The sequence below is a fragment of the Corvus brachyrhynchos genome, unplaced genomic scaffold, assembly GCF_000691975.1.
Source record: "Corvus brachyrhynchos isolate BGI_N302 unplaced genomic scaffold, ASM69197v1 scaffold56, whole genome shotgun sequence".
In the NCBI taxonomy this organism is placed as follows: Eukaryota; Metazoa; Chordata; class Aves; order Passeriformes; family Corvidae; genus Corvus; species Corvus brachyrhynchos.
Window position 1 is genome coordinate 2,059,475 of NW_008238664.1, and position 17,524 is coordinate 2,076,998.

Below are 17,524 nucleotides of genomic sequence, written 5' to 3' on the forward strand. Positions count from 1 at the left end.
GGCGGGGGGGGGGGGGGGGAACAGGGGAGGGAGCCGATCCTGCCGTCGTCGTGGCCATGACAACACGGTTGCGTTCCCATGGGGTTCCTCAGGTGTCAGCTGCGGGCGGTCAGGCTGGAACAGCATTTCGGAGCCTGGCGCTCTCTGGAGCTGCTGTTCCCGCCTACAGTGAGAATTAAGGCGCTGGGTTTGTACCCGTGGATGCTTTGGAGACGTGGCAAACCGAGATGAGAGTCCCAAACTGACTGGGAAAAGGTGGTGCTGAGGGTGGGACAGGACATTCTAGGTCTGGAGGCCACAGTGGAGATCAGAGTGATGTGGTATTTGTGCTTTGGTAAAAAGGGCAAAACATCACTCAGGGGTGTGTTTATGGTTCACAGGTAAAACTAGAGACATCACAGCTCTCCCCTCAGCACTGAGAGCCCTTAGTTATGTAGCTGTGTTAAGTTTTGTCACTCTGCTTTTAAGAAGAATGTATTTACAAAAACCATAAGTGACATATTCAGGAAAAACGATCTACAGAAGACAAGAAAGAAAGTCTCTCTTTGGTCTAGAAAAAATAAGCGATTGGGATCTCACTTCATCTTCTGGGCTTTTTCTGATAGATCTGTTCATAGATTAAGGCTTCTGAGTGTTTTGGCTGTGTAGGGTGTGTGGTTGTGCCACGGTGTGTGTGGTTGAACAGATGCAACAGGTAGCAGAAAAAGTTTTTGTAGTTGGATGAGTATTATCCACCCCATTTCTGTTGGATGTATCAGTGACACTCTTGCTGAATGGAGTGTATCATCCCAGAATGTATTTTATTCTGGCTTTTTTCTGGTTTTGGTTATTTAATGGTTTGAAAATTATCTTAAACACTTGGAAGATTCTCACTTTATGTTATTTACTTAACTGATTAATGTTCCTGTTTTCTGTGGACTTGTTTCCCCGTTCTATGTGTAAACTTTTGGAGTTTTGAGTGATCTCCTTTCTTTTGCAATTTCAAAAGCATGGAAGGATTTGAGGTGTTGTTTTTTATGCATTCTGTAAAACTTCAGGATGGAAATTTGAAGACCATCTGAAACAACTGATCTATTTATAATTTGTTGTACTTTGTAGAATTTTTTGCAACACTTCACTTTTTTCCCTGTGCAAAGATCACAAATCAAACTTGGATTTAGTTATTTTATTTAATTGTCTTGCTACTTGTCTCTAGTTATGTTGTTAATGTGAAGTGTTTATTTTACTGAGCAAATCAGGAAAATTAGGTTTCTGCTATTTAATTTAGAAACTGTATCTGAGAACTGCCTTGGCTCGTTACCGCTTGGGAATTTTGCGGGCCGAAGGACAGAAATACAGTGTGTTCATGAGGGATGAGTTCCTGTGGAGCATGCTTCCTTGGGACACCTTGGCTCTTTTGTTAGCTTCTCAGCCAGTGCTTAATGTACATTTTTTAATGTCTTGAACTCCTTGCATGCAGAATTGTTGCCACAAAGTTCTGAGTTTTTTTAGATGTTGCATCGTTTACCCCATAAGAATAATTCACAGTATGTCCTTATCTAATGAATTCTACATTATTTTTACTTGACTTAAGTATGGGAAGTATGAGGAAATGAGGTCTTAAAAAGCTTGAAGAAGTGTAGAAATCCTCACATGTGACAGTGCCTGTGAATGAGGGAAAAAAGGAAGGAATGACATGGACACGTGAATGCACAGAAGTGAGGCGGAGAGCATTATATCCACAAAAAACCTGTAAGAGAAAGGGACTTAGACACACCATTTACCTTGTTGAGGAAAACTTATGCCACATTTTGTCACAACAACTTTCAAGGAACAACTTTCTCTGGGTGCCTTGTATTTTGAGAAAAGATACAGAAGGAGTGAATGGATTTGGAAATTTTTGGCGTAAAGACTTGACACCCATGTGAGCAGCTAGAACTGCATGCTGCAGCAGCACTGTGGAAGCATTCTGCGTGTCTTCTCAGGGCTGTGTACCTTTCCACAGGGATGCTGCTGGTGACAGTGGTGAAAGCCAAACAGCACATGACACAAATGCACCCGTTCCTGGCAGCAGCACTAAGTCTTCCCAAAACAATGAGGAGCTGTCTGATCATGAACTGGATGAGTACGATTTGGACAATTACGATGAGGAGGAATACACGGGTAAGAAAAATCTGTGTGTCAGATGTGCAGAGTGTAAGTGAAGAAGCTTTCCACTTCTTGTTGTACTTAAGACCTTAATATCCTAAAGCTAGACAGTGTTAAGTTTCAGATGCTGGAAATTCACAGTTTTAATGATTTGCTTGTCCTATCCTGGGAAGTCATTTAGTGAGGGAAGCAGTTCAGTGTCCCCCTCCCTGACACAAGAACCAAGAGCATGTTGGAAAGGTCACTGTGTCTGCTATAGTGCTGGAGCAGAGCAGCAGAAGTCCCTGAAAGCAATTTATCTTACTGAGGTACTTATGTTTGGAACTTGGAAGTCCATTTAGCTCACTCCTGATATTTTGCTATACAGGTAACACAGGTATTGGTACAGGAGTTTCTAACTTTTCCTGTTACTGACATGTATAAAAAACGTTCTGAAATTCCCATCCAGGTGTTTTAAAACTTGGAGACTCTTTGGCAACTCTGGCAGTATATGGGAGCAATGAAAACGATCCTTACATCACTCTAAAAACCACTGTAAGTACTTAAAGAATGTTAAATACCTTAAAAAGCATAAACTTAAAAATCAGTTAAATTTTCCACTCTGCCTCGAGGTGTGTAAGTGCTTGCAGTCCTTTTTCAAAGGTGTGCCAGATTTTTTATTGGATGGTGCTCTTTTCTTTTAAGGAGTGCTCTTTGTGCAGTTCCTTCTTTCTGTCCCTTTTGCATTTAAGTGGGAGGTTAAGGTGAGCTGGCTCCTTTACTTAAACCATGCACTTCTGTACATGGAGAGGTTTTTCACCTGCCTAGTAGGACACAGAAAACACTTGAAGAAATAACAAGTCTCAAGCCACTAGTGGCCAAAATTAGAAAATCTCCCTGATTGCAAGAGTCTTGCACCTTCCACCAGTTTGTGTTAAAAAATCAGGCTAAGTTGGACTCAGGCAATGTGTCAAATTAAGGATTTGGCATGAGGAAATACCCCTCCATTAAGCTTAGATGGACAGCATTTTATATATATGTCCTTATATATATGTATATATAGATATGTGTATATATATATAAAATACTGTGTTGTTGGCTGCTTCTATCTGTATTAGTTTCCACTGTGAGATGGGGAGCATCTTTGCAGAAGCTGGGTTTGTAGATATACAGAAAATGAACACCTTTTTCTCAAGCCCTTCTTCCTATGCTCAAGTTCTTTCCCCAAATTCTGAAAGTTCCTCAGCGTGAATTTTCTGTTGTCTTTTGGTATTTGCTACTGGAACTGTTGAAGACTAAGTATTGTATAACCTTAAGTTAATTCAGAGAATTGCAGGACTTGATTGAATTCAAATGTTGAAGTATGCTTGAAGTGAATAAAAAAGAAATAAAAAGCTTGCAATGAGAAGTCCGAAAAGTCTTGTATGTGTTGCAGATTGGAAGGATGGTGCTCTGCATAAGATTATTGACTTATGGACAGTTCTTAATTTTTCACTAACAAAAATTCCCAAGTTCCTTCCACTCCTCATTAACAGTGAAAATTAGATGAGAGGTTACATCTGTTCTGGTACAGCTGAATGCCCAGCAGAGCTGTAGGCAGCCCTTTTTGGGAAATATTTTCCAGGAAGTAGACAGTGGAATTATTTCCTGTATGTGAGGAGCAGCTGCAGCATCGTTATTGGGTAAAATGCTGTTATATTATGTAAGTGGTCAAGGCACAGGAGCACAAGGGAAATAACCTTTGTGGGCTCCTGGTGGTGATTTTCTTTTCAGCAATCAGGTGTATCATGATAGCCTTGAAATATGGTTTCATTTTTGATAATTAAACACCTCTACAAATCCACCTAGGTTCACATAAAAGTCCTTCAATCTAATTTAATGACTATTTACTCTCCCCAGGATCAGGTCTGGTTCCTGCCTTTCTCTGTTTAGCACCATAAGATGGTTTTAGGTGGGTGGGCATCGAGGTGTTGGACTTTGAGTGTTCAGTTGTGGTTCAAATTTACTGATTCCACCTTTTGAACATGTGTAGTTTTGGTTTTTTATGTGCAGTGCTTCACGGCCCTTGTCCTCTCCTTTTTGCTGTTCAGGAGCAATATGAACAGGAGGACTTCTTGATTAAGCCCAGTGACAATCTTGTCCTTTGTGGCAGAGTTGATAAAGACTGCTGTAGTTTGGAGGTCCATGGTGAGTAAAATAGGGTTTGTTCTTTACAGTGAACATGGGGAATGTCTTGCCTAGCATGTGCCATGTGGCTGTGTTGAAGAGGGAGTGGGCTGGTTTTGGGAAGGATTTTTCTCCCCTTCTGCCTTGTGTTTTGTCCTTTTCCACGTCATGGTGCTTTAGCTGCTTTCCAGGGCTGCAGTATTTGCTGTGCTGTGCTGTTACTTAGGATAAATAACATATAAAGGATAGCTTGCCTCTTTCAGCCTGCATAGCAAGTCCTTTCCTTATTTCATTTCTTAAAACATTTAGAAAATACTATGGCATTTTTATTCTCTGAACATAACACTCTTCATTCTGGTCTTGCTTTCCATATCCTGCAAGCATCCTCTAGTGGTTTGTTGTTTTGGGGTTTTTTCTTTAGCTTTCTCCTTGCTTCTTTAAATGGGCTTTCCACTGCTAGGACTAGAAGAACCAGCACCCTTACCATCATGGTTTAGAAGAGATAGGGCCTGAATACTGCTTGTTCTAGCCATAGGTTTAATTTTGCTGTGTAAAAGGTTTTTCTGTTGCAGCCAATGAATACTACTGAATGTGCTGAAATTACCATCTTTTCTTACTGTGGTTCTTTTTGGGAATGTTTCTGGCTGCTTGTGCTGTGGTCCATGTTTCTGTAGGCAAAGTATTTCATTTTAACCAACCAACATTACCAAAATGTGTGAAAGCATCTCTTCAGATACCAGCATGTGGCATTTTCTGTGTCTGGAGGGGTTTACAAATTTTATTAACTGTAAGTTTATACCCAATATAAACTTACAAAACAATAGCAAAGGCTTCTGCAGTTTCTAAAATTGCGTAACCTTGTCTTAGTTGATTACTAAGACAACTTATTTAACTGGAGACTTCAGTTAGTATCTGAACATCTGTCACATGCACTTAGAAGTAGCATTGTGATTTTGTGTGTGACAGTAAGATGTCATTAAAATAATGAACAGGTTTTCTCTGCTGTCCAATTCGTAAATTATTTTATTATAAGGAGAAAAATAGCTGGCTGCAGGGAATTTGTGCTTAGTATATGGCTGCTTTACCAAACTTTTCCTGTATCTCAGTTACCACCTGCTAAAGGTAAGTCCTTCTGACCTCTTCACCTTCCTCTGGTTTGTCCTTTTATCTTCGTTTTCCCTTCAATTTAATATGGAGTAATTTTTTAAATTGCTAATCCTGTAAAATGAATGTATCCTGATGTAGAAAGTGCTGGATGTGGAGCATGTATTATGAAGAGACCTTACCAACAAAGTGGTTTGGTATGCTGGGGATAAAGTATCGAACCTTTACTGAACTTGTCACTTCTTTAGCTGAAGTACACGGGAGAATGTTTATTTTGTGTAATTCTCTGCAGTATGACATTTGTACCTGGAGGGTCTGGCCTCTGCTGTAAAACTCTGAACACTCTGTGAATTTACCTTCTACATCTCCTTGACAATTTAGTTCTTGCCACAACTGCCTTTTGTAAAGTGACCTGTTTAGAGTTGTTTGCTTTCCCTCTTCACCGATGTCTTGCATAACTTTAATTATTTTTCAGTTTATAATCATGAAGAGGACTCATTTTATGTACATCATGACATTATCTTGCCTGCTTACCCTCTGAGTCTGGAGTGGTTGAATTTTGATCCTAGTCCAGATGAATCAACAGGTAAATTACAAAGGATACTCTAAGTGTCCAGTTAAAGAATTTTTGCTTGAAAAGCATATAAGTGTAATGTTGTCACTAAATAATTTCTTCCTGTGGTACAAAGAGAAATAAAATCAAGATGTTATATCAAGATAATACTGACTTGAGATAACGAAGATGTGAATATTAGGTATTTTTGCTTGGTGATAGTCATCTTAGTCATGCTGCTGTAACATGATTTTACTAAAATACTGTTTTTATTAGAAACAGTTAGCAGACCAGAGCAATCTCTAAAATTGCTTTATTTTCTGTTTGCAAATGAAAGGTTGCTTTTGTTCCATCTCTTTATGTCCAATGCTGTTAATGAAATGTAAACCGTAGCAAAATTTATATATATTTATGTATTTAGTAACATTTTTCCTGTGTTTCACAGACACTTTTTTTTTCCATAGTACAGGGGATGTGGTTTAGTTTTGGTTTGTTTTTTCCTTTAAAAACAAACTAAACATGCAACTTTATACAGCTTATTTGAATAGTTACTTGTACTGAAGGGGAAGGAGAGCAAGCAAATTTTTTTCTGTCAACATCTTCTGTCAGCTGATATTTCTAAGTTGTTCCTTGCCAGTTATAAACATAAATATGTTCAAATAGAAGATTGTGGCACACAAGTTTTACTTAACCAAAGAAATAAGCAACAGCTGGGTTGCCAAATATGCTGTTTCATAACTAAATAAATGTGGTTGCATTTGGGTTTTTGTTTGTAGGAAATTATGTTGCAGTGGGTAACATGACCCCAGTCATTGACATTTGGGACCTTGATGTAGTAGAATCCTTGGAACCAGTCTTTTCTCTTGGAGGCAAGAAAGAGAAAAAGAAGAAAAAGAAAGGAAAGAAAGTAAGTGTTGCAAAATTGTTTACCTGGTGGGATGGAGGAGATTTAGAGCAGGGATAATGCCTTTTTTTTCCACCCTACAATATTTGAAATGCTAATTGTTCTCTAAATAACTAAAGCCTGGAATTAAGAGCAGAACAGGAATGGGGTGGTGTCCCAGTAAACTTTGAATCTCAACTATTTAAAATTAGAAGTTGCAGGAACTGCAGTTACAAGGACCCAAAGCTCAGTTAATTGGGAGGAGAGAGAGGGAACTGCCAGGAGTGCTTAGAAAGAAGCTGAAGAAGTTGCACATTAGCTGGAAATAATGAGGTTTCTTTTACTAGCCTGAAGGGAGTAACCAGTTCTGTAAACCCAGCAGCTGGAGCAATCTGCAGACTGGGGTAGGAGGCAGGGTGCAGGTGGTGCAGAGAGAGTTCTCTCAAAACCTGTGTTGCAGCAAGTGAGAGTAATTTAATATGAAGTTGTTTGTGAAGGCTTTAGGGAATTCATACTAATGTGGACTAATGCTTGATTTGCATTGAAGCTGTAATTTTCCAAAGTCTGTTTATGTCATTTGTGTGTACAGAGTTTATCTTCAGAAGGGACTGTGGAAGGACATACTGATGCTGTGCTCGATCTTTCATGGAATAAACAAAGCAGGTAAAAGAATACTTGAATAACAGTGGATATTACAAAATTGCGGTCTTAATTAGGCATACAATTTTCACACAAAATCCAAAAACGTGAAAGCACTGCTGAAATTAATGCATTCTTAAAAATACACCCCTGTTTTTTTCACTAGAGCTCTTGATTTAGAATTTTTTTTTTAAGTACTTGTATATTGCTGCAGGTCACTTTTGATTTGCAGGTTGTCCAGATGAAGGCAGGGCAAAGGTGGGTGTGAACCATTTGATAAATTGTCTGCTTTTCACTTGTTCAAACTGGAGAAGCAGAAGGGCTGCCCTGAGCTATGCTGATCTGCCAGTGGCCTAAACCACCTTTCAACAGAGACAAGTTATAGAAGGAAGTCCTTGCTATTCTGTTTTTTTTCCTTCTGGCTTTTGCCCCAAAGCTGTGAACAGAAAAGAGAGTGTAAAAGCCCTAATAGCACAGTTACAGAAATGCCTCAAGCCTCTAGGCAGAGAAATTCCCTGTGGCCTGAATGAACTAGAAATGAAGTGCTGCTATTGAAGCAAGACAAGGCTGGCCCATCTTGGGGCAGAGGTCAAGGACAATGTGCTGACTGAAGTAAAGATGCTGCTGGTTTTTTAGCACTTAAGTGGTTGTTAACAGTTCATCTGTCAGAGGATCCTCAGCAGGGGTCTTGAAACTGCTTCAGTCAGACACAGGCTGGTTTGTTTTTTTTTTAATTTATTTTCCTGCTGTCATAAGTGCCTCTGCCTTTGAAGAGGTACACAGTCAACTGCATATTCTGATGAGCAGGTGTGAGCCTTCACTTGTAATGCTTTCTTATCTAGATACTGATGAAAAAAACACCCACACAGATCTCAGTAAATGTATATAAATTGCACTCTTAATTTACAGGGTAGTGTCTGTTGTTTTTAAATTACACAGATATGCACAGAGTGTGCACAGTGATCTGTCCATCACTCTTCCAAAAGAGTAGCTTTCATGTACCTAGGAATGGTTGTCTGGTGATAATATAGAGACAAGTATTAAAAAAAAATATGGCTTCAATAGTTCAAAATGCATAATTCTGTAATGTGCTGAGTTACAAATTCATTGGTACTGGTAGATCTTTCAGGAAATTAAACCAGCCCTGAAGTGGGCAGCTTATGGACAAAACAAGGAACTCTTTGGAGCAGCTTATATATAAAATGTTTTATTGTTGTTTCTTTCTCTTAAGCAAGGCATGTTGTGACAGCTCTCTACAAATAACCTTCTGCCTTTAGGTCACAATGGTGTTACTGTGAAATGTTCTTACAGCCTTCACTATGCATTTTCTTAACTTTCCCTTGTAACGTTTCTTGGGAAAACAGCATTTCCAGGAGAATGTTAACTCTTTCAGTCAGAAACACTTGGTTAATATAAAAAGGGGAGGGAGGAGCAGTTTCAATCAGAAACAACATGTTGAGGTAATAAATCTGATTTTAAGAGTAGTGAAGTGATTGTAGGAATTGAAATGTGTGTTTTACAGGCATTTGGGGACCTTTTTTTGGTTTTTTTTCTGATCAAAGTTTTAAGCTGTGTTTATTGTTCTTAACATAATTGGTCAAATTTAAGTTGAAATGTGGGGTTTGTAAACTAACTGAAATTCTAGTGGTTACTTTCAGCAGTCCACAAAGGGCGTAGTGTTGGGTCTTCAGTAGGTGTATAAACAGATATTAGAGCGCAAAATATTTCACAAACAGGTTTGTCAGGCTCTTGGCTGCTTGCATATGCAAACAGAATGAAGTAGCATAGGTAATGTTTAAAAATACTATTTCATGTCAAAGGAAAGAATGTGCTTCAAAGCCTTTATTGCTTTGTTTTGTTAGAGAAATTTTCGAGTAAATGGTATTTTAAGTAATGCCAGGGGAAATAGAAGCAGAACTGTCATTGTTGTAAGTGTTCTACTAATGTAATGTAGCCTATTTGTAATCTTTACTTATAATTTAGAATTGCCTTCAGGGAGTTATCCCTCAGGCTTGAGAGAAATAATCTATAGACCACAGTGTACTTGTTCTCAGAATTGGGCTCTGTGTGTATTTTGGATTTTTGTATCTGTAGAAAGAGTTTTAAAACTGATTTTTGATCCATTCTCAGGAACGTTTTAGCAAGTGCCTCTGCTGACAACACAGTGATTTTGTGGGATATGGCTGTGGGTAAGCCAGCAGCCAGCCTGACACTACATACAGACAAGGTATGGAATAATTCCTGTGTTTCTTCCACTGTAGAATACAGAGAAAAATGTAACTGCAGTTTTTCATTAGCTGCTTGGTAGTGAACCCTCAGAACAACAATGCTCTAATTTTCTAACTGTGCAGAATTGTTTGAATTTATGAATTAGTTGCTTTTGCAAACAGCACTGTATTTGCTTTTAAAAATGTTATTTAATTTATCTTTTAGAAAGTTAACAAATATTTGTTACAGTTTTCAAAATACCTTTTGTGTGACAGCCCTAATGGTGGGGAATACAGTATTTCTGGTATAAGCTGCAAAAATAGATGTCTGAGCATAGGTCAAACTGTAGCTCTCTCTTAAGGGAACAATGAGTGTCAGTTACAGTTTGTTCTAGGTGAAAAAGGTTTAAAATAAATGATACTAAAATACCATAGTGATGGGTACTTCAGAAATGAATTAATCTCAAATTAATCTCAGTAATTAAAATGTGAAAGCTAGTTACAGCTGTAACCTTATTTTGCTGCTAACAAAGTCACTGCCCTTGACAAACTCCTGATTTTCATTTTTTAACATCTGCTTTTTTCCCCAAATGGGAAGCAGATAATCTTTTACCTCCTCCAGCTTTTTTTTTAAAATTATTATTAATATCTAGGGCAGAAAGGGGGCATGGGGGTCTGTTCAGTCAAATTATATTGGAAAATATCTTGTTTTCACGAGGTGGGGTTATTTGAAGTAATGTGCATCTCTTGCGCTGTTTTTTGAGCAATCTCAGCATCAAGTAGCTTAATAAGAGGGTTTTTTGGGGAGGACTGTGTGCTGGCTTGGGGGAGGGGATGGTTGTGCTTTGCTCCAAGAAAGTTCCTGTCTATGTGTGTTATATAAAATCTTGCATTATCTAGGTGCAGACATTGCAATTCCACCCGTTTGAAGCCCAGACCCTCGTTTCTGGATCGTTCGATAAGTATGTCAGGGTAATGTTTTCACACGTTGCACTTAGGGAGGCTATTCCTATTCAGTTAAGCCTTGTGTTTTCTTTCTTTTTTTTTATTTTTTATAACTCTGCCAGTTTGAATAATGCTGTTATTTTTTTCCAGCAAGGAAGCCAGGTTGGTATGTGGCCAGGATGTGGTTTTCCTTACCTCTTTTTCAGAGGCAGCAAATGCTTTAACCATCTGGACTGACATTTTCTGTGCCAGGTGTCTGCTTGCTCCAAACCGAATTTATTTCTTAATTTGGCCTTATGGCATTTCCTTCATTGGGAATGTGTCACTGTTTATTCCTGTGAAAATTTGCCCAGGTTTTGCCAGCCAGTAAGGCCAGGGTGGAGGCATGAGGCACATTAAAATCCCAGTTCTCTCCTTCCAGCCTCTATAGGCACAGCCACAGTGTAATGGGCTGTCTCCTGTGATTGCAGCCTGGAGATGCTGGGAAATGGTTTGTGTCTGCACACTTGGACTACTCTGTAGCTGCCAGTTCTTGTAAGTCCTGCCAGCCAGAAAACTTCCTCTCTGTTCTCCCATCTCAATGGGATAACTTAAAAATTTTGTTCTATCACCATGATTTTCTTACGTTGATTTTTTAATTCTGCTTTTAATGCTTTGTCCTTATGTTAAAATAATTCAGAGACTTGCCAGTCTTTAGCCAAGCCTTCGAGTTCTCTGGCTCCTGTTACGCTCTTGCTGCATCTGCTGCAGTGGAAGTATTGCAGGAGGACCTTTTGCTGTTGTTAGGAAGCTGCTTCTGTCTTTTTCCTGCCTCTCAACTTCCTTTGATAAAAGGAAGCATTAAGTCCAAACAGTGACCAGCTGCTGATCGTTTTTGCTGCCCCTTTGGTACCATGGACACTTCTAAACCACTGCGCTATCCATAAACTAATAGACTGCCCTTGTGGATTTTTCCTGCAAAGCCTTGCAGGACCACAGGCAATTCAGTGAACATTGGGAGATGTCTTCATAGGCTGAAAATCAGACTGTTAAAGAAACTGCTGTGTGTAAAATGTCTGGTAAAAGAGCTGGGAAACCTCCATCACGTTTAATTATAGGATAGAGTGGGAGGGGGTTACACTGAGGACGTTGATTGTGGTGAGATGGTGCTGGAGTGACATGACCACTCCTCCCTTGCATTTCCACCCAAGAGGTTTTTGAACTGGGACAGATTCTGCAGCCACCCAGCTGAGCACGTGCCTGTAAAGAATCCCAGAGGATCCACTAACTCCCATCCACTCTTTCTCCATTGTGGAGTGTTTCTCTTAACTATTTGTAAAGATTGTTGGGTTTTTAAAAATTATTATTTCTTTTTATTAAGCATATTTGAAAATGTATGAATATCTATGACAAAATTATTTCCTAATTAGTGCATCATTACATGACTTTACTGAAGTCTGTTCATAATTAAATTATATATTTGCATAATTATGGTCTGCTATGTGATAAGTATCTTATGTATTGAGTAAATTCAAGCTCTGCTTAGTTTCAATAGAGCGGCTGTTGGTAACCAAGATGAAACTCTGAAGCATATGGAAAAATCCCATGCTTATCTGCAAGATTTTAATCTGTTACTGAATTGGAAGACTAAGTAGTGAAGTTGTTTCCATTTAATATTTTAATTATAGTTTACATGGAGCTTCTGTAGATGCCAGTGGGAAAACAAACTATGCCATAAAGTGTTCTGCCCTGATTTTTTTTTTTATTTTAATTTTATTTCCTGTCCCTTTGTCCCCTAGATCAGCGGTGCTGTATGACTGCAGAAATCCCCAGGAGAGCCATCGAGTGTGGCGCTTTAGTGGTCAGGTTGAGAGAGTAATTTGGAATCATTTTTCACCTTGTCATTTCTTGGTGAGCACGTGCTTTTCTGCTCTGGTTGATTGTTGCCATGTCATTTAACGTGTATTTTAGTGTTCATAATGTTTCTGGATCAGAATGGAGCCGATGGACATTTGGATGGTTTGTGTTGCTTATGATAAAAATGTGGTCTGGGGGAGGATGTTTTTAGGTATTTCTTTCAGTATCTCTAGACCAGCTACTTGGCATCTTCACTGTGACAGTAGAAAAGCTATTGATGCTGGTGCTTTTTCACTTCAGAGGTGGCATCTTAGTCATGTTGTTACAGTGTTCAGTGGCTCGGATATATTTTCCTTTGCATAGTTGCTGTTGTGTTTCATGTAATGAAGCAATTGCAGGTGAGAAGTAGCTCATTAGAACGGCGATCCTGAATATTAATTCAGTGTTTCAAGTCAGCGCTAGAGGGCACTGTCCTCCCGGCTGGTACGGAGCGATCCACTCCTTTAGGCCGGAAAAGTCCTCTGAGATCGCGTCTAAATGTTAACCCAAAACTGCCAAGTCCACCACTAAACCATGTCCATAAGTGCCTCATATGCATGGCTTTTAAATACCTCCAGGGGTGGGGATTCCACCACTTCCCTGAACAGTGCTTGACGACCCTTTCAGTAAAGACATTTTTGCTAATGTCCAATCTAAACTACCCTGGTGCACCTTGAGGCCATGTTCTCTTGTCCTATTGCTTGCTACCTGGGAGAAGAGACCAACAGCCACTGAGAGTATAAAGTAAAAATATCTTGGTTTTACTGAGTTTCTTATAATAAAACTTTTTAACAGCGTTTAAAAACAAATCTTCTCTATTATCTCAGTGGCTGTAGAGTTCTCTGTTGCTGTGTGCACACAGCCAACAGAAGTGGCTGCTCAGCTCTGTTGGGTTTATGATGTGGAGCTCTCCGGTATAATCACACTTAGCTTTGCACAGAACTATTATGCAGCCAGCGATGGCTCCAAAAGCTTTGAACTGACAGTGAAGAAACTGAAGGCTCTGCATTTCATTGCCTGACCTGAGGGCCAAGCTTAGTGGGGCAACTCTCTTCAAAATACACTTTAAGAAATTTGCATGGGATTAAGACTTCATGTCATCAGCGCAGCATAATTGAGGTTCACAGAACAGCTTGGGCACCAGCTGGGTGGAGTCTGACTTTGGGAGGCAGGCCTGGGAACAGTGTAACATGTCCTAGGGAGAAGCATCTGCCTCAGATCACAGGGATTTACCAGAGGGTGGGTGTTACTTCATTGGAGTTTTTCCCCAAGCGAGTGACTGTGGCTGTTTGTTTTTTAAATGTGGTTTCCTTAGGCAAGCACAGACGATGGCTTTGTGTACTGCCTGGATGCTCGCTCTGATAAGCCCCTGTTTACTCTGAAAGCTCACGATGAAGAGGTGTCAGGTAAATTGCCTGTGTGTCCTTCTGTGTCCTGTTTGTCCCCAGTGGGCAAGGCACCTCTGAAGGATGCCTTAAGTCAGTAGGACTGAGGTGGTAGTGATTCCTTGTTTAACAAGTAAGTTGTGCATACTAATTGTGGTATCTGGCATGTGAAGCAAATCTCTGCTGAGGGGATTGGGAGGCGAAATAGGCCTGCATGGTTCCCTTGGCTCTCACTACAGGGACCAGTGGCAGCATGGAACTTTCATTAATGTTTTACTCCTTTGTTCTGGAATGGAGTTTAGTGTGAGGAGAATTACTGGGGTTGTTCTCATGTCTTCACTTCAAAATGTATCCTTGTCTCTGTGAAATGGGGATTGCTGTTGCTCTCTTCATCTTCCAGGGCTACAACTAAGCAGTCAGATAAAAGGGTGCCTTGTGACATCATCTGCTGACAAATATGTGAAAATTTGGGATATCCTGGGAGACAGACCAAGTTTAGTCCATTCCAGGGATATGAAAATGGTATAGTAATTTTTATTTCTTGATTCTAAAAAGTTTTATATATAAACTATGTCTGCTTATTCTTTTTCTGTCTAGTTTGAATCTTGTTTTACTTAACGTCTCATAGGGAAAAATTAATAACATCTGTATATTCTGGCTAAATCATTCTCATTATAGTGCAATATTCCACATGGAATTGGCAGACTGCTTCCAAGCCTCAGACCCAAATTCCAGATACAATGCTCTGAGTAGAACTATGGCTGCATCAGCTTGCATCTATGACATTCAAGACAAAGATGTGATTAACTGTTCCTAATTAGTAGCTCTTGACTTTCATTTTGTGTCTTTACAAAAGAAGTTTTAGAAACCTAGGATTACACTTGTTAAAACTTGCTTGGTGAAAGTATTTTCAGGTGACAAATTCATTTGAGAATTTAAAAAAAAATTCTCTTCTTTCTCTTTCTTTCTTTCTTTCTTTCTTCCTTTCTCCCACCGTGCCAGGGAGTTCTCTTCTGTGCAGCTTGCTGCCCTGACTTCCCGTTTGTGTTTGCCTTTGGAGGAGAGCGGGAAGGGCTGCGTGTTTGGGATATAAGCAAGATCTCTGCAGGTAATGTTCTCATTTCTTTGAACGTTGTGGTTCTCCCCTTGCTTGCAGGGTGTATTTGTATTCAGTAATGTATTGTGACTCTGACAGAAAACTGTAGGTTAGTATTTTTCAATACTCCAAGACTGGCTGTATGGTCACATTTTCAGCTTCAAAAAATGTGGAGTTTTTTTAAATTGGAGAACTGCATGACATGATTTAACACCTGATTTCTTATAATACCTATGTTTTATTTTTTCATAATGTCCCTGGTGTGATATGGTATCATATTTTTTGAGTACTTACGGGAAGAAAAGTGAGCACTGGTTTTGGTCTAACTGATTTTGATTGATACCTGTAACTAAGCAGCATGATTTTTTGGAGAAGGCTTTTAAGAGCCTGTTGGGAACCAGAGACTAAAACCAGAAATAAATTATTTAAATTCAATGATGTGCTCTTCAAACCTCATCAATTTTACAGTACTTAGGTACAGGAATGATGCAGAGGGAAACCTCTAGATGCTCTGGGGGAAAAATAACAGGGCTTGTAATTGAAGTCTCATAGGCAAGCAATTGTTCTAACCTTTAAGCTTCAACTCCTTACTTGGGGTAAGGGGAAAAGCTTTGAAACCACACCAGGTTAGGCTTTCCATCCCATGGTGCTCACCAGGCTGTACCTGCTGTACTCCTCTTTCCCCTGGGAGAGTGATATGTAAGCAATCCTGTTTGTGTTGCAGTGAATGAAGTTTTTGGAAACAGAGAGAGGCTCATCCTGGCTACTGCAAACTCTGTGGCTTCCAGCTCCAGGGCCGGCAGTAGCAGCAACGATTTGGAGACAGCAATGGAATCATGATGGACCAAACATCAGCAAATCAAAGTAATTAATGGGACTACAACTAATGTGTGTTGTACAAAGGCCCCTGCTTGGTGAGAGTTCATGGAAATTACTCTGGTGTCTTGCAGTCTGCAGGCTTCTTCATCTCAGAAGAAGATGGTGGTGTGGTTAAGCTCTAAGCGCCTGCCTCTATTACCAGCTCTGAAAGATTAAAGCACTTGCTTTAGCCTGAGATAATGATCCCTGAAACAGGGGCTACCGTATGTAAAGCAGATACATAAAATGAAACAGTCACTAGAAAAGCATTCTGTGAGTACAGAAGTTTGATGAATCCTGCAGACAGTTTTGTCTTTCACCTTCCAAGGGCATAAGGAAAAATATTTCACACAACAGTTGTGTAATAAATAAACAAAACCTGAGTTGAATTCGATTACAAGTGTAAATAGATAATTTATCCTTCATTTGATGCTAGGTTTACAGATTTTAAAATATCTTCCATGTAACTTTTTAAGAGTAGTTCTCAGGCAGTAAGTTGGAGTCTCCAAGCAGCATCCTGGAATGTGTTTCTAACACTGATGTCACCAATATCAAACCAGAAATACCCTGGCTCTATCCCACAAGGACTGGGGGTTTCTTTTTCCAGGTTCCACAGCACCTGAAGCTTAGTGATGTTGCACATAGTATTGGGTTTTTCTTCACACTCCAGACGTGTTTCAAGAGAATTTGAACTGAAATAAGGAGCTGCTACTCAAGATGAGCGGCTGTCAAGATACAAAGTGAGGGTTGGGATCGCAGCTGGTCCCTGTTACTGGTGAAAAGCTGTGTTATGTTCTTAACTCTGCCCAGGCATTTCTGCCTGACACCTGAAGGCACAGAGGAACATAGTGAGTATCAAACCACCAACTTAAACGCTCTGTTTCCAGAATCACAAGCCTAATCAAGGGATGTGACTGAAACAGTTTCCTTGCGTTTATCATGTAACACCCACCTGCTTTACCTCAGGAACTTAATTGATGCTCTTACCTTCCCTTGAGCACTTGCCCTCTGCACACACTGAAGGTGTCTGCAGAATGTTCCTGCTGTAAAAACACCCTGGGTATTAAATCCACTGATCCCAAAGCAGCTGTAGGATCATACTCATGGCTGCCAAGCTCTTCCCACTGCTTTCCACCCTAACTCACTGTAGTTCATTCTGGTGAGGTAAAGCAGGTACATTGTATCCCTACAAACTGCAGATGGGGAAAAGGCAGGTCTGTAACTTTCATTCCTTGCCCTTGAGGGCAATTGGCTTCTTCTAAAGCTACTTCAGCTGTTTCTAGTCTGGTGAAGGTGTTCAGCATGGCTCTGCAGGAACCAAGAATACTCTGGATGTGTTGGGATTCCTGCTTCCATCCTGTCTCTGCCAAGCAGTAGTGAATGATGTGGGGCCAACAAATGAACAAATGCTTTGGTAAAGCTTGTGTAAGTACCAGAACCACCTCTGTTCAACTGCTCTCCATTGAAAATCTTCCCAGTTTTTCATAGCTTTAATTTTAAATAAATGCTTTGTGTTAAGCTCTTTGAGGGTAAGTGATTTATCTCTACCTCTAGTAATGTAATTGGCACTGTAGCTCTCAAAGTCACTTTTTGGTTTTGGAACAAGTTGCATTACTGGAAGCAACACATGTTTCCCTTGACTTACCAAGATCCCAGAACCTCCCTCTGGAGCTTTTTAGTCACATACTGATGTGAGGTAAGCATTTT

The 17,524-nt window shown here is 39.8% G+C and overlaps 1 protein-coding gene across 1 annotated transcript in view; it reads left to right on the top strand.

Moving 5' to 3' along the window:
* PWP1 (PWP1 homolog, endonuclein) overlaps window positions 1–17,339 on the top strand; it is an 18,283-nt gene extending 944 nt beyond the window's left edge. Inside the window, exons 2-14 of the mRNA XM_008636590.2 lie at window positions 1,985–2,142; window positions 2,576–2,661; window positions 4,197–4,293; window positions 5,852–5,962; window positions 6,706–6,836; window positions 7,402–7,475; window positions 9,582–9,678; window positions 10,559–10,620; window positions 12,382–12,493; window positions 13,794–13,884; window positions 14,264–14,385; window positions 14,866–14,971; window positions 15,684–17,339. Of these exons, the coding sequence (XP_008634812.1) occupies window positions 1,985–2,142; window positions 2,576–2,661; window positions 4,197–4,293; window positions 5,852–5,962; window positions 6,706–6,836; window positions 7,402–7,475; window positions 9,582–9,678; window positions 10,559–10,620; window positions 12,382–12,493; window positions 13,794–13,884; window positions 14,264–14,385; window positions 14,866–14,971; window positions 15,684–15,799 (1,363 nt within the window). The 3' untranslated portion in view covers window positions 15,800–17,339. The remainder of the gene's footprint in view (window positions 1–1,984; window positions 2,143–2,575; window positions 2,662–4,196; window positions 4,294–5,851; window positions 5,963–6,705; window positions 6,837–7,401; window positions 7,476–9,581; window positions 9,679–10,558; window positions 10,621–12,381; window positions 12,494–13,793; window positions 13,885–14,263; window positions 14,386–14,865; window positions 14,972–15,683) is intronic.
* Window positions 17,340–17,524: the final 185 nt, after the last annotated feature.